The sequence below is a fragment of the Hemiscyllium ocellatum genome, chromosome 11 (genome assembly GCF_020745735.1).
Source record: "Hemiscyllium ocellatum isolate sHemOce1 chromosome 11, sHemOce1.pat.X.cur, whole genome shotgun sequence".
Classification (NCBI taxonomy): domain Eukaryota; kingdom Metazoa; phylum Chordata; class Chondrichthyes; order Orectolobiformes; family Hemiscylliidae; genus Hemiscyllium; species Hemiscyllium ocellatum.
Window position 1 is genome coordinate 14,372,576 of NC_083411.1, and position 27,451 is coordinate 14,400,026.

At 44.5% G+C, this 27,451-nt stretch overlaps 1 protein-coding gene across 4 annotated transcripts in view; it reads left to right on the forward strand.

The window, feature by feature from the left end:
- Positions 1 to 27,451, forward strand: part of LOC132820361 (E3 ubiquitin-protein ligase RNF128) — a 171,327-nt gene that overhangs the window by 34,911 nt on the left and 108,965 nt on the right. The window contains exon 1 of one of the 4 annotated variants that reach the window (XM_060832411.1): positions 25,059 to 25,623. The exons of 2 other annotated variants lie outside the window; for them this stretch is intronic. In XM_060832411.1, coding sequence (XP_060688394.1) covers positions 25,194 to 25,623 — 430 coding nt within the window. In that variant the 5' untranslated portion in view covers positions 25,059 to 25,193. Of the gene's footprint in view, positions 1 to 25,058; positions 25,624 to 27,451 lie in introns of those variants that run through there. One more of the 4 variants, XM_060832408.1, reaches the window with a different exon arrangement.

Here is a 27,451-nt window from a genome sequence, read left to right on the forward strand (position 1 = left end):
TATAAGGCAAGCCCTCCAATCCAGGCAGCATTCTGGTAAACCTTCGCACCCTCTCCAAAGCTTCTGCATCTTTCCTATAGTAGGGCGACCAGAACTGGACACAATATTCCAAGTGTGGTCTCGCCAGGGACTTATAGAGCTGCAACAAAACGCCATGGCTCTTAAACTCGATCTTCCTGTTAAGGAAAGCCAAAACACCATATGATTTCTTAACAAGGTAAACACAATGACTGCAGATGCTGGAAACCAGATTCTGGATTAGTGGTGCTGGAAGAGCACAGCAGTTCAGGCAGCATCCGAGGAGCAGGAAAATCAACGTTTCGGGCAAAAGCCCTTCATCTGGAATACAGGCAAAGAGCCTGAAGGGTGGAGAGATAAGTGAGAGGAGGGTGGGGGTGGGGAGAAAGTAGCATAGAGTACAATAGGCGAGTGGGGGAGGGGATGAAGGTGATAGGTCAGGGGGGAGGTGGGAGTGGATGGGTGGAAAAGAAGATAGGCAGGTAAGACAAGTCATGGGGACAGTGCTGAGCTGGAAATTTGGAACTAGGGTGAGGTGGAGGAAAGGAAAATGAGGAAACTGTTGAAGTCCACATTGATGTCCTGGGGTTGAGGTGTTCCGAGGCAGAAGATGAGGGAACATCCTATCCACTTGGGTGGCAACTTTGAGAGATCAATGTACTTGAGCACCCATGTACCTCTGTTCCTCCACACTGCCAAGAATCCTGTCTTTAATCCTATATTCAGCATTTGCGTTCGACCTTCCAAAATGCATCACTTTGCATTTATCCAGGTTGAACTCCATCTGCCATTTCTCAGCCTAGCTCGGTATACTGTCTATGGCGCGCTGCAGCCTGCAGTAGCCCTCTATATTATCGACAAAATCTCCAACCTCTGTGTCATCTGCACATTTACTAACTCACCCCTCAACCTCCTCATCCAAGTAATTTATAAAAAACTACAAAAAGCAGAGGCCCAAGAACAGAACCCTCTGGGACCCCATTCAACACTGACCTCCACGTAGAATACTTTCTATCTACAACCACTCTCTGCCTTCTGTCAGCTAGCCAATTCTGAATCCAGTTAGCCAAATCTCCCTGTATCCCATACTTCCTGACTTTATGATTGAGCCTACCATGGGGAACCTTATCAAATGTCTTGCTGAAGTCCATTTACACCACATCCACTGCTCGACCTCCTCAAAGAACTCATTGATCTCAGCGGTGATGTGTTTCTGCATTCTTCTTGAAGAATGGCGTGGCACCATGGCTCAGTGGTTAGCTCTGCTGCCTCACAGCACCAGAGACCTGGGCGTGATTCCACCCTTGGGTGACTGACTGTTTGGAGTTTGCACATTCTCCCTGTGTCTGCGTGGGTTTCCTCCGGGTGCTCTCGTTTCCTCCAATAGTCCAAAGATGTGCAGGTTGGGTGGATTGTTCATAGTGTCCAGGGATGTGCAGGTTACGTGAATTAGCCTTAAGAAATACAGAGTTGTAGGGTAGGGGGATGAGTCTGGATGGATTCCTCTTAAGAGAGTCAGTGTGGACTTGTTGCACCAATTGGCCTGTTTCCATGCTATAGGGTTTAGATTAGATTAGCTTACTTACAGTGCGGAAACAGGCCCTTCGGCCCAACAAGTCCACACCGACCCGCCGAAGCGCAACCCACCCATCCCCTACATATACCCCTTACCTAACACTACGGGCAATTTAGCATGGCCAATTCACCTGAGCCGCACATCTTTGGACTGTGGGAGGAAACCGGAGCACCCGGAGGAAACCCACGCAGACACGGGGAGAACGTGCAAACTCCACACAGTCAGTCGCCTGAGTCGGGAATTGAACCCAGGTCCCTGGTGCTGTGAGGCAGCAGTGCTAACCACTGTGCCACTCTATGATTATATTCTATGATAAATAATTTCCCTTCACTTAAATTTTAAAAGAAAACTGTTTTCTTATGCCTGTCTTGTTTTGCTTTCTGTTTCGATCACATGGTTAAACCTTCCCCAAGTATTCTTTCCAGAATGCTGCATCATAGTCATAAAACCCTATGTCAAAAGTAACTCCAAATCTCTTCATTCAATAACTATCAGAACTCATTGCTCTTCCACTCTGAGTTACTCATCAATTCTACTAGATGGTTGAATACTAAATCGTGAATAAGATCTGTCCTACTATCCTGTCACGTAAACACACAGTCACTGATTAACTCCAAAACATTACTTGCACTTTCATCTTATCACTCGGTTGTCGGAGTCATTTGCTGCTGAGGTAAAGTGACAATGATAATGGTACAATCTGTCTCAGGTTCGCTTAAGAGTTGATGTGCTTTAAAACTTTTAGATTTTGTTTTGCCGCAGGTCTAAGCCGTAGCCAATTGGAGCAGCTTCACCTCCATTTTGATTTTGATTTTGGTTCATTCTCAGGATAAGGCCAGCCTATTGCCCATCCCCTGGGTGCCCTTGAGCAGGTTATGATGGACCTTCCTTATGAACTTAATTGACTTTCTGAAGTTTGTAAAATGTACAATGACAGTTTCTTCCATCAGGTCTGTAATCAATGCACTGTCTTTTTCTGATTGAGAATCTCAGATTCTGATCTCTGGGGTAGTAAACTAAATACATACATTGGCATGTTGTGTATGCATCTCCTAAAAACTGATAACTGCTAGGAAACTCCAACATTGTGTATTATATGTGGAAATCAAAAGGCTGCTCCATGCTTGAAATGGCTAGCACTCCAAAGTGCACAGCATATGCTTAAAATCTGAGCACATACTGCATCTGTGGTTCATAATAACTGATTTATTTTCATAAGCTGTGGTTGGGTGCATGGTAATGTAATTTGAGGGCAATCCCAAATAGACTAAACATTTGTGTTAAATCCAGCCTGTCAGATGTCCATGTTACTTCAGTTCAGTCTATTCTTTTCATAGGAGAATTCCATATATCTCTTCGCAACGCATTGTTTTGGCATCACAAAGGAAATCTTAAAATTGCACAAATTGCTAAAGACCTCGGAGAGGTGAAGCTGAACAGATTTATTAGAGTAGTACTAGAAATGAGGGACTTCAGGTCGTTTAAAACACAGAAGAGTCTGGGATTGGTCTTCTTATAGCAGAGAAAATTAAGGAAAGATTTAATAGAATTGTCTAAAATTATGAAGACTTTTGATAGAGGAAATATGGAGAAACTATTTCCACTGGCTAGAAGCTCAGTCACCAGAGAATGAGATTTTAAGATCATTGACAAAAGAACCAGCTAAGAATTAGAGTTATTGTTGAATGCATGTGGTTGTTGTGTAGTGGAATACTGTGAATCAGAGGGAGCAGACACAACAGCTATTATAAAATAAAAGGATGTGAAAGTGGAAGGAAGGAAAAGAAAATGTCTGCAGCCTGTGGGAGGACAGGGGAAAAGAGCCAGCAAATGGCGATGGGTTGCCTGTGACCTCTCCTGTATGATTCTGTGACAGTACAGCAAAGTCTCCCGTTGGTACCTGTAATAAAAAATCGATAAAATGTGGAGCTGGAAAAAGCACAGCAAGTCAAGCAGCAGCAGAGGAGCAGGGGAGTCAACCTTTCAGGTCAGAACCTTTTCAGAATTCTGATGAAAGATTCCAACCTGAAACATCGCCCCTCCTGCTCCTCTGTTGCTGCTTGACCTGCTGTGCTTTCTCCAGCTCCACACTTTATCAACTCTGACTTTCCAGCACCTGCAGTCCTCACTGTCTCCAAGCCTGTAAAAAAATCCTTACTGAAACTCCTGACATGGATCCCCAAAGGAAACTTACTGGAAATGATGCACAGCACTTTCGCCAAGCCTGACAGTAATTTCCAACTCAAAGGAAACTCCTGACAGTGACTGCCAAGGTTGCTTTGAACTTTGACACAGGTTCTCTCTTGGCAAATGAGAGAGCTCCCTGTCACATTCCTAACCCACGGTCCACAATTACGCCAAGCAGATGATTGCCGCAGTGTTTCCAGGGTCAGGGATTTCATTACCAACAGACAGCTGCAGAGCAGGACTACACACGACATTGAACATCATTGTGCCGAAAGGCAGCCTATTCATGAAGAGAAAGCCATACGTCCGACCTAGTGTACAGGCTGTGTGTAATCACTCAAACAGAATCATCTGACCGAAAAGGCACTCGCCTGACTGATGCCAATTATTTATTTACTTTGGAACAGCCCACAGGATCAGCCTATTAACAAGAACGAGGTAACATTTTTGGTGGGGTTCTGAGGGGGGGGGGAGGAGGACTGGAGGCAGCCATCCAATATTCTCCAGAGTGTGTCTGGAAATTTGGAAATCTGCTTCATGATACTGTGTTAATGAGGCCTCTGCTCCTGTTCCCAGACTTGCAGAGCACCCCTCACGTGTGGGAGGAAGAGGACGAGACATCCAGGGCACTTTTGCTCCCGTCATTGGCATCAATTCAGACTCCAATTCCATTAGACATGTGCACAATTCTTAACCCCCTCCCCACCCCCGAAATGATCCACTGACATGCAGTTCACAGATTGGTAACTAGCCAGATTTCTACACCATGGGGTAGACATGGATCAGAGAGGTGGTGAATTCTTACCCTAATGAGACCATTCATTGACCACATAAGGGCTTTAATTGGTGGCAGGTCAGAAAGTCATCGATGGACCTACTCCTCCAGAACTTAACCACCCCATATGCAACCTTCAGGGAAGGGAAAGTCATGCTTGTTTTTCGAAAGGGAAGAGCTCCAGCAAATATTTGGTCTTTTCTGATGAGCTGAAAATGTGTTGCTTTAACCAGCAACACATTTTCAGCTCTGATCTCCAGCATCTGCAGATCTCATTTTTTACTCTTTTCTGATGAGTATGGTCTCCTGTTTCTGGTACCATTTGCCATTGGGGCTCATGGAACCAATGTAATACACAAGCGTTAGAGCTGGGGAGAGGTACAGTGTGACCTGTGTAGCTACGTGGGTTACATCTTGATATCCTAGCAATGCAACTTCATTATTTAGACTGATCAAGGTCTATTCTCAAATATGAAAGATTGCTAAAGGCCAGGAAGATGATTAGCCATATCTGTGTCAAAGGTCTAATGGCTAAGTGGCTGGAATAAAGAAGGCAAGAAGCTGAAGAAGACAAAACGCACCATAAGGAAGCAGTGTTGTCTGCTGAACACACTGTTCACGCTCCCATTGTTACCAGATACAATCATATAACTTCTTCCAGCCAATACTTTCCAGTCCTCCCTCATAGAAACAACTCCACCATGGATCCAGCATTATATCAGCAACTACACTTCTCTTTGATAAATGGATCAGCCTTGTATTAGAAGAACTTTTGTGACTTATTTCAGCACTGGTGAATGTTACTTATATTGCATTTTGCAGTTTGCAGTAGGAAAGGTTTAATGGGTGTTTTGCTGCTGTCACTTCTTATTCAAAGCACGAATTATTTGTGGGCGGCACGGTGGCACAGTGGTTAGCACTGCTGCCTCACAGCGCCAGAGACCTGGGTTCGATTCCCACCTCAGGCATTCTCCCCGTGTCTGCGTGGGTTTCCTCTGGGTGCTATGGTTTCCTCCCACAGTCCAAAACAATGTGCAGGTTACGTGAGTTGGCCGTGCTAAATTGCCCATAGTGTTAGGTGAAGGGGTAGATGTAGGGGAATGGTCTGGGTGGGTTGCGCTTCAGTGGGTTAGTGTGGACTTGTTGGGCTGAAGGGCCTGTAAGTAATCTAATCTAATTTCCATAGTTTGAGATTCATCTAAGTTGGACAGTAGTTTCTATCTCGCAGGAGACAGGCATAAGGTCATTCAATCATGACATACATTGGGGAACTTCAGCCCTTGGAAAGAGATACCAATTAGTCCCTTCTCTTTCCTCACAGCCCTGTAAATGTTTCCGTTTTAAGGATATGTCCGATTCCCTTTTCAAAGTTAAAATTGTATCTGCTTCCACCACTCTTTCAGTCAGCACATTCCAATTCACAGAATTAAAATAATGCTGCTTATCTCATCTCATACCCTTCCACAACTAATTTGAAGTGTCACTCTCATTGGGGTATTATTCTGCAAATCAAGCTCCACTATCACAAATGTTAGGAGATTTAGTCACACGATCCAAAGGCCCCAATTTATCTGACTGATGAAGTGAAGGTAAAAAAAAATGCAGTCACCCAGCTTTTGTTCTTAACAAGAAAATAGCTGTTTATTATGAACAAATTATCTTTAACCAACAGCAATTAGGAAATGTAAATTGCTAAATTGTAACGCCAAGAATTAAAATCGATCTCTTTTTAAACTCCCCCATTCACAAGCAGACACACAAAAACAGATAAGACATGGTCATTAAAGGCGAAAAAGGAAAAATACCAGTGAAACACAGTTTGGTAGCACCAGTCTGGCATTCTGGATTTGATGAGATGTTTTCTTTCTCTCCTTTTCAAATCCTTTTGAATTCTTTACTTTTGACACAAGGTTGTTTGCATGGGGAAGCTCTTTTTCATACATTGGTTGGGAATTCATCCTTCCATTGTCTATGAAAGTGTTTAATTTCTCTTTCAGTTGGGGATTTGCAGAACAAAAAGTGAGCAGCAAACATCTGGAAGCTTTCCAGTACCTCCACACGAGAGACAGAGGGAGATGTTTCAATGCTTTCTCTTTCTAAGTTTTATGGTTCTCCGCTGCACAGCTCCACACAAGCTATGGTCACCTGGTCAGAAGCCAGTCAAAACACTGTTGTCAGGCAGATTTCCTTCGCTCAGAATCCATTGGCTCCCTGATGACTGCTCCCAGGAAACACATAATGTACATTTAGTGTACAACTCACTCAGTGCTCCAGTAAATATGACTTTTAAGACTGCAGCCATCTCTTTGCACAGTTTGCTTGGATTAAAGCAATATCTTCCTAATTGAGTCCTACAGTCCAAAAACAAAGAAACTAAATACTTTGCATAAGTTTTTATTGCTTGTTTAAGAACATAAGAAACCATAACACATAAGAGCAGAAATTAGGCCATTCAGCCCATGGCTTATAGGTTTCTCAACCTCATTCTCTTGCTTTCTCCCTATAACCCTTGATCCCCTTGACAATCAAGAACCTATCTATCTCAGTCTTAAATATACTCAATGACCTGGCCTCCACAGCCTTCTGTGGCAGTGAATTTCACAGATTCCCTACTCTCTGGCTGATGAAGTTTCTCCTTAGCTCAGTTCTAAAAGGCCTTCTCTTTACTCTAAGGCTATGCCCTCAGGTCCTAGTCTTTCCTATCAATGGAAACATCTTTCCAACATCCACTCTGTCCAAGCCATTCAGTATTCTGTAAATTTCAATTAGATTCCCCATTCATCCTTCTAAACTCCATCACATGTAGTCCCAGAGTCTTCAAATGTTCCTCATATGTTAAGCTTTTCATTCCTGGGATAATTCTTGTGAATCTCCTCTGAACCCGCTCCAGGGCCAGTACGTCCTTCTTGAGATATGGGGCCCAAAACTGGACAATATACTCCAAATGTGGTCTGATCAGAACCCTCCTGCCAGGAGAAAGTCTTTCTCCCTGCGGTTTGCATCAAACTCCAAACTCACCAAAGTTTCATATTTTTTGACAATGGGTTCATGGTCATCATTAGACTATTATTTCCAGATTTTTTTTATTGAAATCATATTCAACCATCTGCCATGGCAGGATTTGAACCCAGGTCCACAGAACATTACCTGGGTCTCTGGATTCACAATCCAGTAATAATGCAGGCCATTCTGCTATAACGCATGTTTCATCAGCCCAATTTGCTTTAACATGATTGACGAATTGTGGACGTTGTTTGGATAACACGGACTTTCAACTGAATGGGTAAAGCGATTTTCTGTTAGCGGTGGATACAGCATGATTTTCTTTAGCAGTTTTCCATAGTGAAAGGTTGCAGATTGAATACAAGTGTCACGTTATAGCAGAACGACCTGTAACTCTAGGCCATCACCTCCCCTCAAAGGGCCTTGAGGGGTGGAGATTCAGACTCAGTAACGAGTATCAAAGATTGAGACATTAAGTCAATCACCATTAGGTGGCAGTGAATGGAATATTACAAATCTGCAATTGTTTGTGGGCTCCAAACTGAGATCAAGATTTTGCTTCAGAAAGAAACTGGGGTCATAGGAAATGGGAGATATGGTGGCTGAAGGGAGATGTGGTGGCTGAAGGGAGGAGAGACCGCAAATGGGAGAGATTAAGTCAAAAAGAAGAAGGCAGAGAAAAATAACAGTGGATATGAACATGGACATATGGCCAATTAATTTTCCTCCTTCAATTCTTAGCTCAGTGCCAGTGTGTTTAATTCTTAACTGTCCCCTGATGTGGCCCAGCAAGTAGCATAATTGTAATCTAAGGACAGATAATAAATGCCAGCATCACTAACAAGATTCATATGCCCAAAGCTAAGTCTATTTAGCAACATCTCCATGTTGCTTCTCTGTTGCCACTTTATAGAGAGGGCAGGTGCTGATTTTCCAGCTTGCAGCCCTCAGGTTCTGGAATGTTCTGTCACATGCACAGTTGGTTGATTCCCTTCATCCTGATTTCATTAATATATTCATGCAAGAAGTTCCTCAACTCGTGCCAGTAGGAATATAACAGTTCTTTTCCCCACAAACTAGCACAAACTGTCCCTTGATGACAGTGCAATGGCTTTAAAAGGACTGTTGAATAGGGGAAAGCAGAAGTGCTGGTTTTCGACTGTATGAGGGAAAAAAACCTATTTGGAGCTTAAATGACAATGATTCCCACAGGTGGTGGAAAGTGGTTGGTTAATGTAATGTTATTTAGATCCTTATAAAAGACAAAATTAGTGTTCTTAGTGAATCATTAACTCGCACAGAAAAGGTGGCCATTTGACTCATCCAGGCGAAAGTGAGGACTGCAGATGCTGGACATCAGAGTCAAGATTAGAGTGTTGCTGGAAAAGCACAGCAGGTCAGGCAGCATCCAAGGAGCAGGAAAATCAACGTTTCAGGCAAAAGCCCATTTCTGATGAAGGGTTTTTGCCCGAAACGTCGATTTGACTCATCCAGCCCACACTAGCTCCTTGAAACAGCTAATATAATTGGTTCCACTTGCACATCCTAGAAAATTTTTGCTTTTTAATTATACAAACAGTCCCTTAACGAGATTACTTTGTGAATAATTAAACCCATCATAATAAATGCAGAGCTTTTCCCATTAAGGCTGCACACTTTTTGCATTCACCTCCACTGTCATTATTGTTCCTAGTCCCTGCAAGCTCCAGTGGCTTTGAACATCTCAGAAAACTGACATTAAGGTTATTGGTCTGGTGTTCAAATGTCTCCATTTATCAAAGACATACAATGTCACCAAAAACCGTCATATGTATGAGAATACAGATATAGAAGCCTTTTTCATTTCATTTCAGAAAGTGGCTAAACAAATGAAATTGCTGCTGACCATGTGGGTATTGTTGATCCGAACAAAGTTCATAGGTTGAGCTAGTGATGTATTTACATCATTATCAGAGGAGATACCTGGGGAGTTAAAAGAGCTCAAACATGCCAACTTCAGTGCATATGAGGTAATACCAGAAGCCTACAGGCAACATTTCAGGAATCTAAGGAGGGAACCTGGTCAAACATACATTAAACTTGAATGGAACAAGCAAAGGTAATTTTGATAGGCAAGGAAGAGCATTGAAAATATATCAGACATATGACGCTTTTAGAGAGAGGATTAATTTGGAGGAGTTCAAAAATTCACTTGCTGAAGTAGTGAGAACTCATGTGAAAAAGCAGAGACTTAAGATAGCAAGTTTAGCAGCAGAAGTGGCCAATAATTATAAGTTGGTTCATAAATCAAAGTTTGGCCTCCGACAATCTGTGAGGGATAGAAATTGGGGAATGAGAAATCCTCAGATGGTATGCAAAAAGGAAATCTTATTGAAGATAGGAAAGATAGTTTACCACAGATAAATAGGAAACCCAAGAGGGGAGACAGCAGTAAAAAAACTCAGCTATTTTCACTATAATAGAGTAGGTCACATGAAGTCGCAGTATTGGTGGTTAAGCAAAAGCACTGAGAGGACGGATATGGGAACACAGCATAAGGCAGTGAGTTTTATTGAAGTAGTAAAGGAAAGCACAAGGGAAGCTAAAAAACGGCAAAAGGATGTACTACCTGGTCAGGTGTTGGTTAAGAAGAAAATGCCGCGAGAATTGTATGTGAGACAATCTATTTTACTGACCTTGCTTTTGCTAAGGGGCTGCTGATGGGATGATACTACATTGAAACAGTTATTAAGTAGTTTATTGTTTTATTAAGTATTTCAAAAGAGTTACAGTTAACCAATATTTTTATTTTATTTTTATTTTGTCTGTGTAAAGCATGTTTTATTAAATCATAGTCATAGAGTCATATAGTATGGAAGCAGAGCCTCCAGTCCAACCAGGAGAAAGTGAGGACTGCAGATGCTGGAGATCAGAGCTGAAAATGTGTTGCTGGAAAAGCGCAGCAGGTCAGGCAGCATCCAAGGAACAGGAGATTCGACGTTTCGGGCATAAGCCCTTCTTCAGGAATTCAGGAAGGGAAACGAGGAAACTGGAGAAATCTGAGTTCATCCCTTGTGGTTGAAGGGTTCCCAGGCGGAAGATGAGGCGCTCTTCCTCCAACCATCGTGTTGTCATGGTCTGGCGATGGAGGAGTCCAAGGACCTGCATGTCCTTGGTGGAGTGGGAGGGGGAGTTAAAGTGTTGAGTCACGGGGTGGTTGGGTTGGTTGGTCCGGGTGTCCCAGAGGTGTTCTCTGAAACATTACACAAGTAGGCAGCCTGTCTCCCCAATATAGAGGAGGCCACATCGGGTGCAGCGGATGCAATAGATGATGTGTGTGGAGGTGCAGGTGAATTTGTGGCGGATATGGAAGGATTGCAGGTGAATTTGTGGCGGATATGGAACACTTTAACTCCCCCTCCCACTCCACCAAGGACATGCAGGTCCTTGGACTCCTCCATCACCAGACCATAACAACATGACGGTTGGAGGAAGAGCGCCTCATCTTCCGCCTGGGAACCCTCCAACCACAAGGGATGAACTCAGATTTCTCCAGTTTCCTCATTTCCCCTCCCCCCACCTTGTCTCAGTCGAATCCCTCAAACTCAGCACCACCCCCCTAACCTGCAATCTTCTTCCTGACCTCTCCGCCCCCCACCCCACTCCAGCCTATCACCCTCACCTTGACTTCCTTCCACCTATCGCATCTCCATCGCCCCTCCCCCAAGTCCCTCCTCCCTACCTTTTATCTTAGCCTGCTGGACACACTTTCCTCATTCCTGAAGAAGGGCTTATGCCTGAAACATCAAATTTCCTGTTCCTTGGATGCTGCCTGACCTGCTGCGCTTTTCCAGCAACACATTTTCACTTCAGTCCAACCAGTCCAAGCCAACCATGTTCCCAAACTAAACTAGTCCCATCTGCTTGCATTTGGCCTTTATCTCTCCAAACCTTTTAAACATTTTAATTTTACCTGCATCCACCACTTCCTGTGGCAGACCATTCCATACATGTACAACTATCTGTGTAAATAAGTAGCACCTCATGTCTTTTTTAAATCTTTCTATTATCACCTTAAAAATAAGCCCGCTATTTTTGAACTCCCCCACCTTAGGGAAAGCACCTTTGCTATTCACCTTATGAATGCCCACTCCCCATGATTTTATAAATCTATATGTCACCCCTTAACCTCCTACGCTCGAGTGAGAAAGGTCCCTGCCTACTAGCCTATTTTTATAACTCAAACCTTCCAATTCAAGCAGCATCCTGGTAAATCTTTTCTCAGCCCTCTCCAGTTTAATAATATCCTTCCTATAACAGGGCAACCAGAACTGGACACAGTACTCCAGAACAGGCCTCACTAATGTCCTGTCCAACTTCAACATGATGTCCCAATTCCTATACTCAAAGGCCTGAATAATGAGGGCAGGTATGCTAAATGCCTTCTTAATCATCCTGTCTACCTGTGATGCAAAAATCAAAGAATTATGTACCTGAACCCCTAAGTGTTTCTGTTCTACAACACTACCCATGTCCTGACCATTAACTGTACAAGTTCTGCCCTTGTTTGATTTACCAAAATGCAACACCTTGCAGTTATCCAAATTAAACTCCATGTGCTACTCTTCAGCCTGTTGACCTAATTGATCAAGATGATAGTTTAGCCAATTGAATTGCGTCTGGAAAATGATGCCTGGCACTTGCCCTTAAAATAAGAAGTAGTACAGATCTAGACTATCTCCTTGACGTGTTTTGAGGGGATTTGGTTTGGTCCATAACAGGTTGAAGGCAATTGTCACACCAGGAACTTAAAATTCTCCTCTTTTCCCTCTGTTCCAAAAGACAAAGATTTTGTGATTCATTAAAAGTTGCCCTACACGTGCAAAATCAGTTAGTAAACATATGGTAAATTGGCATTCATTGTAAAAGGACTCGTATTATGGGTAAAGGTATTCACTTGAAATTGTTTAGAGCCTTGGTGAAACAACTCCTGCAGCATCGTGTACAACCTTGTGGTCCACTTGAGCAACTACACCCTTGTCACAGAGAAAATGCAACGGAAGATCACCAGGTTGTTCCCTGGGATGACGTGATTGTCTTATGAGGGAGAGGGCCTATATCCTCCAGAGCTTTTAAGCATGAGAGATGACCTCATTGAAGCTTACAAAACTCTGACAGCGCGTGACAGGGTGGCTGAGAAAAGGATGTTGCATCTGCCTGGTGAGTCTAAAACCAGGACACTTAACTCCTGAATAACGGGCGAGCCACATCAGTCTGGGATGAGGAGGAATTTCTTCACTCAGACAGTGGTGAATCTTTGGAATTCTTTATTGCAGATGATTCCAAATAGGTAGGAAGGCAAATTATAAGGTAGGCAGAGTCTACAAAGGCATATAGACAGGTTAAGGGAATGGGCAAATCTTGGCAAATGAAATCAAATGTGGAAAAATATGTTCTTTGGCAGGAAGAAGAGAGAAGCTGAAAATGCTTAAAATGGGGGATTTGGGATAATTCCTCATCATAAATTCTTCACCAGCATGGTGGCTCAGTGGTTAGCACTGCTACCTCACAGAGCGAGGGACCCAGCCTCAGGCGACAGTCTGTGTGGGGTTTGCATATTCTGCCCGTGCCTGCGTGGGTTTCCTCCAGTGCTCCAGTTTCCTCCCACAGTTCAAAGATGTACAGGTTAGGTGAATTAGTCAGGGAGAAATGTAAGGGAATGGATCTAGGTAGTTACTCTTCGGAGGGTTGGAATGGACTTGCTGGGCTGAAGAGCCTATTTCCACACTGTAGGTATTTTAATTGTAATAATAAAAAAGCTAGCATACAAATTTAGCAGGTAATAGAGAAGGCAGATGAAATGCTGGCCTTTATTTCAATAGGGAACTTTACAAGATAGGAATAATGTAAACGGTTTGGCCCCTGTTATCTGAGGGAAAATATGCTGGCATTGGAATGTGTCCAGAGAATGTTCACTCAGTTTATTCAGCATATGGAAGGTCTGTTTTATGAACAGGGATTAAGTAGGTTGGGCCTGTACTCATTGGAGTTTAGAAGAATGCGAGACATTCAAAATTCGTAGTGGGCTTAATAGGAAAAGTATGAAAAGGTTGTTTCGCATTTTGGAGAGTCCAGGAGTAGAGCTGTAATCTCAGAGTAAGGGGTCACCCCTTTAAGACATAGATAAAAAGGTATTTCTTCTCTCTGCGGGTAGTGAATTCTTTACTGTAGAAGGCTGAGACAGACAATTTTCCAATTGTTAAGTCATGGGGAAAATTCAGGAAGGTGGAGTTGAAGATTAACAGATCAGTCATGATCTCACTGAATGGTGGAGAAGACTCAATGGACTCAATGGCTTCTTTGCTCTCCTATGTCTTAGGGTCCTAAGGCAATGGAAGGTCCATCGTTGAGCAGCTTCAAGATAGGAATTCAAAGATTTCTGGATACTAATGATGTTAAGTGATATGGGATAGAGAGGGAAGATGGTATTGAGAGTGGATGATCAGTCAGGGTCTAAATAAATGACAGAGTTGGATCAATGAACTGAATGGCCTACTCCAACTCCTATCTCCATGTATTTCTCACTGATGCAGGGTGGTGAGGGAATGAGTTGGGTGTTGGGTGGCAGAGTGAAGCTGCCTGCCTCATTGATTGGTCAGATGGGTGTCATTGTGGAAACCATTGAGAGTCCACTTCCATAAGATTAGCAAGAGCATGAGACTGAAAATAAATGTGACCTGAAGATTATCTCATGGTTTTTGTCTGCACCTTGTGAAATGTGATTTTCAACCCATCAAGCAATTAACTCAACTGCAGTCGAAGCTGGTGAAAAGCATTGAGATTGTAAAATTTCTTATTAAGTGCACATTTCTCCTCTTTCCTCATTGTTTTTCTCCCTCAGAACAATATATTTTACATTGAAAATGAGAAATGATTGGAATTACAGAAGGGGCACAACTCCAGCAAGCAAGAGAAGAGGGAAAGGGAATGAACCATCAAAGGAAGGCAAAATTGACAAGTGAAGAAGAGATGGCATGATGCAATTGTGAAGGGAAGTTATCCAGCAAAGAGCATGGGAGAGAACAAAATGGCATGGAAATAACGAGGAGAGTGTGCAAGTGGAACTAAAAAATAGAGATATTGGCACACAAAGAATAGAGAGTTTGACAAATTGCAAACCAAAAGGGATGGGGGTGGTTGCAGAGAAATTTAGAAATGGATGAGTGAGTAAACCAAGAAAGGAGAGGGATGACACATCGAAAGGAGAAATTTGGTAATCCCCAGGAAGAAGTGACAAATTTTGGAAAATTAAGGAGGAGGATCCGAAGTTTGTTGCAATGATTTTATGCATTTTCTAAACTTTATTTTAATCATTATATTTTCCTTTCATCAAACTTAGGGTGAGAGGGGAAAGATATAAAAGAGACCTAAGGGGCAACTTTTTCACGCAGAGGGTGGTACGTGTATGGAATGAGTTGCCAGAGGAAGTGGTGGAGGCTGGTACAATTGCAACATTTAAAAGACGTCTGGATGGGTATATGAATAGGAAGGGTTTGGAGAGATATGGGCCAAGTGCTGGCAGGTGGGACTAGATTAGATTCGGATATTTGGTCAGCATGGGTGAGTTGGACCAAAGGGTCCGTTTCCGTTCTGTACATCTCTATGACTGTGACTATGAATGTCAAGCCAACCATCCTTAATTGCTCTTTTCCTTATTGCGTTTCTTAAAACTAACTTATCTTTATGACTTATAACCCTGTTTTTCGATCAAAGTTGCGAAGGTCCTTTAGCAAGTTGCCCCCAAGATATCTACACAGTTAAAATATCTTTCAGAAGAGTTTCCAGATGATGCTGGTGTTTAACGATAGCAAGTTAGAGCTGCATTTGTTATCACTGACCGTGACCTCAATGTGTAGTGAAATATTATTCTGGTTGCTTAGCTCTATTGAATTTGACAGCTGGGTAAATTGATCCAATTCCCTCCCACATGATGTCTGGGCTACACAAGGAGCATTGTTGATGTGTCGGTCAGCTACTGGCAATGGACCAGAAATGAGGATCAGCTTTTGGGGACTTTCTCTTGTTGGAGTTTCAATAATTACACAGTCTAATTTCTATTTGTGAATTGTGTTTGTTCCTCAAACCATGTTGGCTGAAGCAAAGTTTGAGTCTTGCCCTTGTGACCCTCCATGGGAGGGAGGCTAGTTACACTTTGAGGCAAACTCAAGAGCGAGCTGAATGTTAGGGTTTAAAGGAACTGCAATTGGAAGGTCCAAAAGATCAGCCTGTCGGTATTTGTGACACTATACAGTCTACAGTGTATAATTACAGCTCTTCACCTTGGTGGGAATACATTAAAATCAGCATGACCTCCTTCTGCACTCTAATAATTCTGTGATTTGGTGACATCTTAATATTGACACCATAGCAATCCATTTTGAAAACATGGATGTTGGCTCTGAATCTTCCTGGGTGAATTCCCAGCTCCTTCAAAAACTGTGAGATCATCAGCAAATTATGAGCGTTGGAACTGAACTGTGGAGTCCCTAGTGTCAAGTCTGTGTCAGAGCACAGCAGTCTACATATAGTTTAAAACAATGCATACATTCAGCTTAATAATTAGAACCGAACAGTGTATGAACATCAGTACTGATACACAAATTTAAAATAAAATACAAGCACACCTATTGCGGCTAAATTTGATATTTCACTAGGAGAGCTGTGAGTTTCTGTCTGTGATACTGCAACAATGGGCATGCTGTCAAATCTTGGAGGGGATGGGAGGGAGGTTGGAAGATTGGAGGAAGCAGTTCAGGAGATCAAATGCATTGTACAAAATATGTTGGCAGGCTAACTTTGATGAGACAAGTGCAAAGTGCTGCCCGGAAGGTGCAAAAATAATTAACACAATGAATGCTGTTGAAATAACTACGCCTGAAGTTTAATGAGAAAGCTGGGTGGACTCAACAGTAAGGATATCCAACCATGCAGAGCAATAAATCTGACAGTGGGCATCAGCTTCATGACTCCTCTCTATACTTCCTCTTACACTGACTGTTTCCCTTGTGTCTCACTGGCCAGAAGTGGATTTGATATTCAAGGCACTGTCTGACCATTATACCTCAGATTAAAATATACTGACTATGTAGCCCCACCTACTGCTGGCTTTAAATACTGCTGCTGTGTTGTGGTGATGTGCTAAGATCCATTTTAGATTTATTCTTTCTGCGTTCAGTAACTGTCATGTGATCAGTTTTGCCTTTGCTGTGTCTAACACTTGCTGGCATTCAATTTTTATCTGCTTGACCCTTGTTTGATCCATTTACATATTTTCTTAGTGCATTCTGTGGTCTCTTGGCTGCCTCCTATGGTTCCATAAGTTCCCCCCCTGTTTGCTAGCCTCTGAAAATTTCACAGTTTGCATTCAAATTCCGATGATCCACACAAATTTGAGGCTTGGGTGTTAACTTGGGAATTCTGCGCAGAGGGGAGCAGGAAGTGCTCTTCATTGATTTCAGCCTCCAGACACCAGAGAGTGTACAACGCCAGGTGAGAAAGTATGTGAGATTTAAGGTAGTGAGCTGAATCTTCTTTTGGCGAAGTGCGATGAGCGTTTTGGAGAGATTCCCACTGAGAGGCCGAGAGGGATTTCTCGCTGTGTATTACCAAAGTTGCTGCATTAACTACCCATCATGCTCTTTTGGTGTCCATCATGTCCTACCGCAACACATTCCAGTCCCAGAACAACTCCCCACTCAATGGGTATCCGCTGGAAAAAGCAGCGTCCCTTACGCCTCTGCCATCTTTGTGAGGCCAGTGTGCACGCAAACAATGTTGGCAATCCAGTGGTGCCCTTCCCTGGCAATGTAACGGCATAGCAGCCACAATGCCACACAGCGGTGCCACTCTTTTGCAGGTACAACCCTTTTCTGTCACTCTAGTTGCTGTTGTCTTTAAATGCACCCCATCAGAAGAGTCTCCCTGACTCCCTGATACCCATTCCCCGACCTCAGCTTTTCATGGTCACAGACAGCAAGCATTTGTACAAGTCCAAACATGAGCTTTTATCTGCAGTTAGCAAATGAGAACGCAAAGCAAATGGAAAGTGGCTGCAGTTCACAACCGTACTGTAAATCAAATATTGGCATCAAGAACTCGACCAACCACAATGGTCTTCTGCAACTAGCACACATCTCCTGAGACTCAGATCCGGTTGGCCAAAGCAGAAACAATGCAACTAAGTTCCATCATCCACAGGGAGAGCTTCCTCCAGCTCAGTGTCCTCATCCTTTTCCTTAGGCAACTGTTCCCATTGACCCCGGCTCTTCAGCATCCTCCAATCTTCTGGTTTCTTACTGCAGTTATGCAGAGCATTGTGCTGCAGGCTGTTGCAATGCATTCTGTCTGGACTCTACTTGAGATCCCTCTAACAGTATAAAACTGGGTGCTGTAACCTATGGATCATAGCCTGTGCACCTAGTTGGCGAAGGTGTTGCTCGGGCTGAGTCACTTCCACATTGCATCGAAAAGGAAATGCTCTGACCAACCCCCCCTGACATGACTATGAGCCACTGAAGAGACTGCAAGGAGTGCGAGACAAATAGACCACAGCACTGTGGTGCAGGAAACTATTTGAGTAGTCATTGAGTCATAGAGCTGTACAGCACTGAAACAGACCCTTTAGTCTAACTCACCCATGCTGACCAGATATTCGAACTAATCTAGTCCCATTTGCAAGCACTTTTATATCTTCCCCTTCTCACCCTAAATCTATGTCCTCTAGTTCTGGCTCCCCCATCCCAGAGAACAGACTTTGTCTAATTATCCTATCTATGGATGTAGGTTTGCTCACTGAGCTGGAAGGTTCGTTTTCAGACATTTCGTCACCATACTAGGTAACATCATCTGGCAGCTTATTCCATACATGCACCACCTTCTGTGTGAAAAAGTTACCTCTCACCCTAAATATATGCCCTCTGGTTCTTGACTCGTCCATCCCAGGGGAAAAGAAACCTTGCCTATTTACCCTATCTATGCCCCTCATGAATTTATAAACCTCAATCAGGCCACCCCTCAGTTTCCAACACTCCAAAGAAAACAACGGGGCTCAGCAGTTAGCACTGCTGTCATGATCCATCTGGATAATGTGGACATAGGGAGGACTGAGAACAAGGTTCTACCAAGAGTGAGCAGCTAAGGAATAAGTTTAAAGCAGGTCCTCCTTTGCTTTCTTGTAACAACTGAGCTGTGATGAACTTTGCCTTAATTTTATTTATTTTTATTATTACATATGACTTCTGTCATTAATATAGGAGCCGTGGTGTGGCGACTGACAAAACATTTCACTGTATTGTTCATGTAAGTCACAGTAAATTTCTATTCTGAAATAAATAATCTCTGGAGAATTCCAACCAAGCTCTGAGCAAATTGAAATAGGGTAAATAAAATTGTAATAGTGAATACTTGATACAAAACAAAAGGTAAGGTTGAAATGGTTTTTGAATCATAGGGACTGGCACCAAGACTTTGGAAGGATAGAGCTGTACCATTGGGAAGGTCTTCACCTGAATCATGTTCAGAACAGTGTAAATCGTTTAACTCAGACTTTAAACGAAATGAAAGAGTTGACAGCACTGACCCTAACTACTCCAGTATCTGCAGCCTTCACTATCGCCCTGTGGTTGTGTGTGCCAATCAGGCAGCTTCAGACCTTTCCCTGGCATCAGGACCCCTACTGTGGGGTAATACCCCATCAGAGGCAGGCAGCTCTTTTGAATGTCAGTGCTATTGAGGCAGGAAGAGGTTCCTGAGCTTAGTGCCCGAGGGCAGCTGAAAGCACAGTGACCTGTGGTGGAACTATTAATATCCAGTGGCTGGTTCAATCGAGGTATTTATAAGGGAATTAAGTCCAGGGCTACCGAGTTGATGTAGCGTTTCCCCTGCCACAGATAAAATAATAGTGAGGATTGGGATGATCCATGGGTGGTACAGTTTGCAGTCAATTGACCTTTAGCCAGCGAATTATGAACTCATTACCAGGATGTGCCCACTGTATTGCCCATCTGTTGTCACTCTGAGAAAGTGGCATTTTCTTCTTCATCTGCAGTGACATGATAGAGCCAAATGTCTTCCTAGGTTACTTCAGTGATGCTGTGTAACTGAATTCATGCTGTGGACCAACCAAATAAGCATAGTGTGTTTCTTTTCCTAGCACATGTTAATAAACCTACAGGGTTTACGTTTTAACAGCTTTTCCAGACACTTTTATCAGTATCACAGGGGGATTTTATGGATCCAGCAGGAGCTGGATTCAGACCGAAGCCGAAATTTTGATTTCTAGATCATAAGACACAGGGACAGAAGTAGGACATTCAGCCCATCGTGTCTGCACTGCTATTCAATATGATCACTGCTGATCTGATTATCCTTAATTCTACTTTCTTGCCATTTCCCCTTAACCCTTGATTCCCTTACTGATTAACAATATATTTATCATTAAATCTAGTTAGTAAACCAACCAAGATGAGTTGAGACGTGGAGATTAAGTCAGTGGTGTGTCTGTGGCCTGTCAAACCTAATGTCATACCCTTAGCAAGTTCTCATGCGATGTATTTGCCTGTTGCAAATACTTGTTAGCATAAAACTTCATAAATTATGTCTAACCTTCAAGATAAAATCCACAGTGCATGAGAATCTTGCTCACATATGGAATGAACTGCTAGAACAAGTAGTGGAGGCTAGTACAATTGCAGCATTTAAAAGATTTCTGGATGGGTACATGAATAGGAAGGGTTTAGAGGGATATGGGCCAAGTGCTGGCAAATGGGACTGGATTAGGTTAGGATATCTGGTTGGCATGGACAAAGGGTCTGTTTCCATGCTATACATCTCTATGATGCATACTGGTTGGCTGTGTGTAGTGGTGTGGAAAGTTTTAGCTTGTTTAACACAACGACACAGACGAAGGCAGGAGTAGAATAGCAACTTCCATAGAGTCAGGGACCCAGCTTGGGAGGGTCATGAGGTCAAAGTGAGGACTGCAGATGCTGGAGATCAGAGTTGAAGAGTGTGGTGCTGGAAAAGCACAGCCAGTCAAACAGCATCCGAGGAGCAGGAGAGTCGACATTCCGAGCATAAACTCTTCATCATGGTCATGATGTCAGTGGGGAGGACTTGTGGAGTGGGTCGGAGGTGTGGAGGAATGCAAGAAGGTTCCAAGAGAGGGGCAGGGGCTGAGGTCAGGTGCATGGAGGAGTGGAGTGGAAAGGGCCTTGGGTCCTGGAGGTGTTGTGTATTGGCAGAGTCAATGAGTCAAGATACGAAAATGAGGGACCTCCAAAGGTGGTGACAATCGTGTCCGTACCAGGGGGTTTTATTTCTCATTCACGGGATGGAGACGTCGGTGGCTGTGCCAGCATCTATTGCCCATTCCAAGTAGCCCAGAGGGCAGTTAAGAGTCGACCACGTTACTGTAGGTTTGGAGTCTCATGTAGGCCAGAGCCGGTAAGAATGACAGATCTGCTTCCCTGAAAGGCATCAGTGAATGAGATCTGGTATCACGATAATGAGATGACAAGCATGGGACTGGTTTTCTGCTCTTTTTAAAGTAGGCACTAAACAGGTCGCAAAGACCCCCTAGGAGTGCTGGAGTAAAAAAAAATCGAGATTAGTGGAGACACATCAAAATTAAATCAAACTGTCATTAACAGGAATGAGGATGCACCTCACACCCAAAGAAGGTCTTCATTGTTCCAGTGGGCTCCAGGTCTGGACGTAAACATGGAGGAGAGTCAGGCAGTCAGATATTGGCACCCCATTCCCTTCCTGGACCTGTTGATGGCCACATTGACCACACCCACCAGAAGTTCCCCATTCTCCACATGGCATCCATCAATAGGAGCATGTGGCTGAGGGCCAGTTGAAGTCCCATTAAAGAAACTCGATATCGGCTTTAAACAAAAAAACATTGAAGGTAATATAAGAAACAGTTTCCTCCAAGCCATAAAAAACAGTTTCTTTGGTGTCATGCAATCCTACTTAAATGTTTATTGTGCAGGACTGAAAGCAACTGTTTCCCTCCCGTTCCCAAAGAGAGAGTGCAATCCTTTATATAGAGACTCTAATGGGGAGCCCTGCTTAGGATGGTAGGATATTCAAACAAGACATATTCAGGTGGTGGAGAAAGGTGAAAAATTGGAAAGTGTGTGTCAGCAGCAGCACCCCACAAGAACAGTTCTCTTGAGTTGCTATGAGGAACCTAAAGGGACTTTCCTTGAGTTCAGATTGTGGGGTGTAGGATCCTGCTAGAAGGTTCAGTTTGCAGAGTCAATGTCAAATTCTGGACAGATGGGAAATCAGTTCATCAGGAGGCTCACTGTCCGTTTGATCATTTGCACATTCTTAGGGCAATTTGCCACGGCCAGGAGCCTCTGGATGGCTTTGGCCATGTACTGGACACTAAAAATGGTCCCCTGTCTGGTCACCCAGTGTCCTGACCTCTCTCCTCCCCCAACTACAAGAAATCCTCTGACAGTGATAAATGAAAGATCGTAGATCCCTGAAATGCAAAGGGATCTGGATGTCCTCGAACATTGCCCATTGTTTAGGTCTGTTAGTCAGAGGGAAATGGGTCTGGGTGGGTTAATCTTCGAAGGGTCGGTGTGGACTTGTTGGGCTGAAGGGCCTGTTTCCATACTGTAGGGAATCTCATCTAATCTAAATAGTGGAGAAACTCAGCAGGTCTGGCAGTATTTGTGGAGAGTAAAATGGAATTCACGTTTCAAGTCTGCTATGACTCTTCAGAACATTATACTGAAGAAGTTGTGTAGAAGAGTCATTTCAGATTTGAAACATTAATTGTTTCTCTCTCCACAGATGCTGCCAGAGCTGCTGAGTTTCTCCAGCATTCTCATTGTTCAGTCCTTAGAACCTACCCCCTTGGTCTTTGGTCACTTGTCTTACCATCGCTCTATGGTGAATTGCTGTTAGTTTTTTTTCAAAGCTGCGCCAGCTTTTGTTGAACATCCCTAATTGCCCAATAGAAGGCAGTAGTGAGCTGCTATCTTGAACTGCTGCAGTCCCTGATACATCAATATAATCACAGTGCTGTTAGGTAGGGAGTTGTAGGATTTTAGCCCAGAAACAGTAAAGGAACAGTGATATAGTTCCAAATCAAGACGCAATGTGACTTGGAGGCGAAATTGCAGGTTCTCAGCTGCCCTTCTGCATCTAAGTCATAGAGAACACATGTCTGGAAGATACCATTGAAGGACACTTGGTCAGTTTTTTTGTATGATAACATTTTGTGAAGGCATGGATAGGTTGGACCGAAGGGTCTGTTTCCATGCTGTACATCTCTATGATTCTATGACTTATGATGTTTTACAATGTTAAAGGTGCTATATAAATGCACATTGTTCAACTGGTCATGCTAAAGATTTTCTGGTTGAACCACACTCAATAACCTCAACAGTACTCAGGACAAAGCATCCCACTTGATTGATGCCCCATCTAATGTCTTCAACATTCATTCTGTTCACCACCACTGCACAGCTGCAATAGTGTCTACCATCTACAAGATGTACTGCAGTAACTCGTATGGCACGGTGGCTCAGCAGTAAGTCTGCTGCCTCACAGCACTAGGGTCCCAGGTTTCCCCCCAGGTCAGGTGATTGGCCGTGCTAAATTGCCCATAATGATAGGTGCATTTGTCAGAGGGAAATGAGCCTGGGTGGGTTACTCTTCAGGGGTTCGGTGTGGACTGGTTGGGCCAAAGGGCCTGTTTCCCCTCTGTAGGGAATCTAATCTAACTTGATTAGATTCACGAGGAAAGGCTGAGGTACTTGAGGCTGTTTTCGCTGGAGAGGAGAAGGTTGAGAGATGACTTAACTGAAACAGAGAAGATAATCAGTGGGTTAGATAGGGTGGACAGTGAGAGCCTGTTTCCTCAGAGGATGATGGCTAGTACGAGGGGGCACAGCTTAAAATTGAGGGGTGACAGATATAGGACAGATGTCAGAGGTGGTTTCTTTACTCAGAGAGTAGTAAGGGCATGGAACACACTGCCTGCAACAGTAGTAGAACTCACCAACTTTAAGGGCATTTAAATTGTCATTGGATAATCATGTGAATGAAAATGGAATTGTGGAGAGTAGGTGGGCTTCAGATTGGTGTCACAGGTCGGCATAACATCAAAGCCTGAAAGGCCTGTATTGCGCTGTTATGTTCTATGTTCTAGATTCTGCCCAAAGTGTGGACAGGGAAATCAGGGATCAACAAGAGGTCAGAGGTGGAAAAAGTCAAAAATCTCAAAGAATTGAACTATGGAGGTAGCAGGAAGGAGTGAGGCCACAGGGAGAATTCTATGAACACTTTTTCAGTTTAGCTGAATATTTATTTGGTTTATTGATCTGTTATTGTGCAATGACTGAACCTTGCTGTGCTCAGACTATGATATTGCCAACATGTTTCGTGGAGAATATCATGATGAAATTAGTTTTAAAGTTTTCAGGGAAATTAAACTGCCCTCATCTGATAGGGGACACCAGGACATGAAGAGGAGAGTGCAATAGCAGATTGAAAGCCAGAGGTGAATGAGGTCAAGAGTGATCTGTGGGAATTGAAAGGAGACAAGATAATCTTTGAATGGAGGCTGGGACAGAACATTTGATCAAGTCAAAAACCTAAAGAACTATGGATGCTGAAGATTTGAAACAAACACAGAACTTGCAAAGAAAGTCAGCAGATCTGAGTAGACAGAGAAAACAGAAGTAATGTTTTGAATCCATTGACCCTCCTTTAGAACTGTTAGCAGCTAGGCGAGGATGGCATTCATGGTGATGTTATAAATGCCACCTTTTACTAGCTACTCTCAGTTCTGAAGAAAGGTCACTGAATTCAAAAAGACTGAGGATCCGTCACTCGAACTGAAATGTCAACTCTTGATTTTTCTCCACAGTTGCTGCCAGACCTGCTGAGCTTTTCCAGCAATTTCTATTTTTGTCTTCAAGAAACTCAGTTGGGTGAGAATGCAAACTTTCAAATAAAGAAATAATAAAAGAAGAGATCGGTAGAAGTGTGGGAAAGGGTCTAAAAGCAGCCAGGACATGGACTTGAATTCGACTGCGCAGGGAAGGAAAATATCGAATTTGAAATGAAAAGTCGCTGTTATCAGTAACACTTCTGCCAACAGCACAGATATGTATATTGACACACACACACACATTTGTTGAGCTGCTGGCCAGAGAAAAGCGGTTGTTATAAAACTGTGGCCGCAGTTGGGAAATGTTGGCATTTTTGTCCCGATCAAACCAAGAACTAAAACAAAAAGGAAGGGACAAGCCAAGTCTGTGTTTGAGTTTGGGTCTCACCAGAGCAGCCGCTGATTCCCGGCTGGAAATTGGGTCGGTCCCAGGAGGAAGCGAGCGGTGCATTGCCTTTTTAAGTGAAACCCGGAGCCTTAGAGGCTGGTGTGCACTGGATCGGGTTTCAGGACTCGCTGCTGTTCATACCTGGGGGCAGGTTCAAGCATTTGAGGAACGTGCTTTTTAAACTTCCTGCATCCGCAGTGGAAGCTGACACCTTGGGAGCGGGAGTTGTTCTGTTGTCGCTCTGTCTCTGTGTTTTGTTTTAACCATCGCTCTGGCTGAGGGGAGAATGTTGAGTTTGTTGGGAGTCTCGGTCTCCCCCCGGGCTTTCAGCCTGACTGTGGGGCAGTGGTTGTGTCTGTACAGTTCAGTGGCCAGCTCCTTCTGGACCGCCTACATCAATGTGAGCTTCCCCGAGCCCAGCACCAACCGGACCCTCTGGCAGAAGACCGAGAGCGGGGTCTACGGCCAGGACTCGCCGCTGGAGCGTGTGCACGGGCTGGTGGGGGTCCCGCAGTCCCCCCGGCCGTACGGCTGTGAGCCCGGGGTGCCCTACCTCCGGCCCGATCCCTCGCAGCCCTGGGTTGCTCTGGTCGAGCGGGGAGACGGCTGCACCTTCGCCGAGAAGATCCTGAACGCCGCTGAGCAAGGGGCCAGCGCGGTGGTCATCTTCAACTACCCGACCCCGGCCAATGAGGTGGTGCAGATGTCCCACCCGGGTAAGGAGACAGACCCGGGTCTGGGGGTGTGTGTGTGTGTGGGTGCGTGTCCCTGTCTCCTCCCCCCCCCACACACCCTCCACCCTCACCCTCCACCCTCACCCCCCCCCACACCCTCCACCCTCACCCCCCCACACCCTCCACCCTCACCCCCCCACACCCTCCACCCTACACCCTCCACCCCCACACCCTACACACTCCACCCCCACACCCTACACACTCCACCCCCACACCCTACACACTCCACCCCCACGCCCTACACCCTCACCCCTCCCCACACCCTACACCCTCACCCCCCCACACCCTCACCCCCCTCACCCCCCCACACCCTCACCCCCCCTCACCCCCCCACACCCTCACCCCCCCCCACACCCCACACCCTCACCCCCCCCACACCCTACACCCTCACCCCCCCACACCCTACACCTACACCCTCACCCCCCTACACCCTCACCCCCCCCACACCCTACACCCTCACCCCCCACATCCTACACCCACACCCCCCATACCCTACACCCACACCCCCATACCCTCCACCCTCACCCCCCCACACGCTACACCCTCACCCCCCCACATGCTACACCCTCACCCTCCCCATACCCTCTGCCCTCTCCACCCCCACCCCCTCCGCCCTCACCCCCCAAATCCTCACCACCCCACAAACCAATACCCCCAACTGTCACCACCCCACTCAATCCGCCATCCTCCAACCCTCACCCCCCCAACAATCCAATGCCCCCCAAACCCTCAAACACCCCCCCCATCCTCTCCCTAACCCTGCCCAACCAACCCTCTTTCCTCCTCCACCCCCACCAAATCCCTCCACAATCCAACCCCTGTGTGTCAGGACCTCTGTGACATAGTATTCAGGCACTGTTAGAGTTAATGTGTCAGGTCAGCACAGATATAATGGGCAGAAGGGCCTGTCTTTCAGTGCTTTATCATTTTGTAGCAAATGCATTGAAATAATCTTTTGAGCAGTGCAAAGGCACCTTGGGACTGTCAGGTGGGGCTGTATAATAAAAGTGTGAATGCAAGCACAGATCAGGCTTGCATCAGATTACCTGAAGTTACCACATACGCTCTGATGATTGGTAGACTTGGCAATTACTAAATCATCGCAGTTCTAGGGTATGAAGGCCAGTTTACAGAAGATTTTCCCAGGGAGTTCAAATCCTTCTGTGGTCTCTCTTCTACTATTGCCATGACCACCTACAGCTTTGACTCTCTGTGCTCCTCTTCAATTCTGATCTTTTATAGTTTCCTAACTTTTCTTTTCTCCATCCACAACCATGTCTTCAGACTGCTGATCTGACATCCTAGAAGACTAATGCCCCATCAACCTCTGTGTCCACTCCCTGTTTTGGACTTGAGAGCTTTGGCTGTTAACCCATCTCCATATCTCAAATTTGTTCAAGTAACCACTCTAGTGAGGCACCTTGTACAGTAACAGTGCTGTATAATTGCCCCATTAACAACAACTTGCAATGAACTGAGCCACATTGATGAGGTTTGAGATGAAGTAGATGAGCTGAAAATGTGTTGCTGGAAAAACGCAGCAGGTCAGGCAGCATCCAAGGAGCAGGAGAGCTCCACAAAATGCTCATGCCCGAAACGTCGACTCTCCTGCTCCTTGGATGCTGCCTGACCTGCTGCGCTTTTCCAGCAACACATTTTCAGCTCTGATCTCCAGCATCTGCAGTCCTCACTTTCTCGATGAAGTTAGATGAGTTGAGCAGTGGCTGTTGTTGATGAGCTGGATTAGTTCGGTCAGTCTCTGGTAGAATTAAAGACCAAAGTGCCTGTCAATTTAGCAGGGACAAAGTCT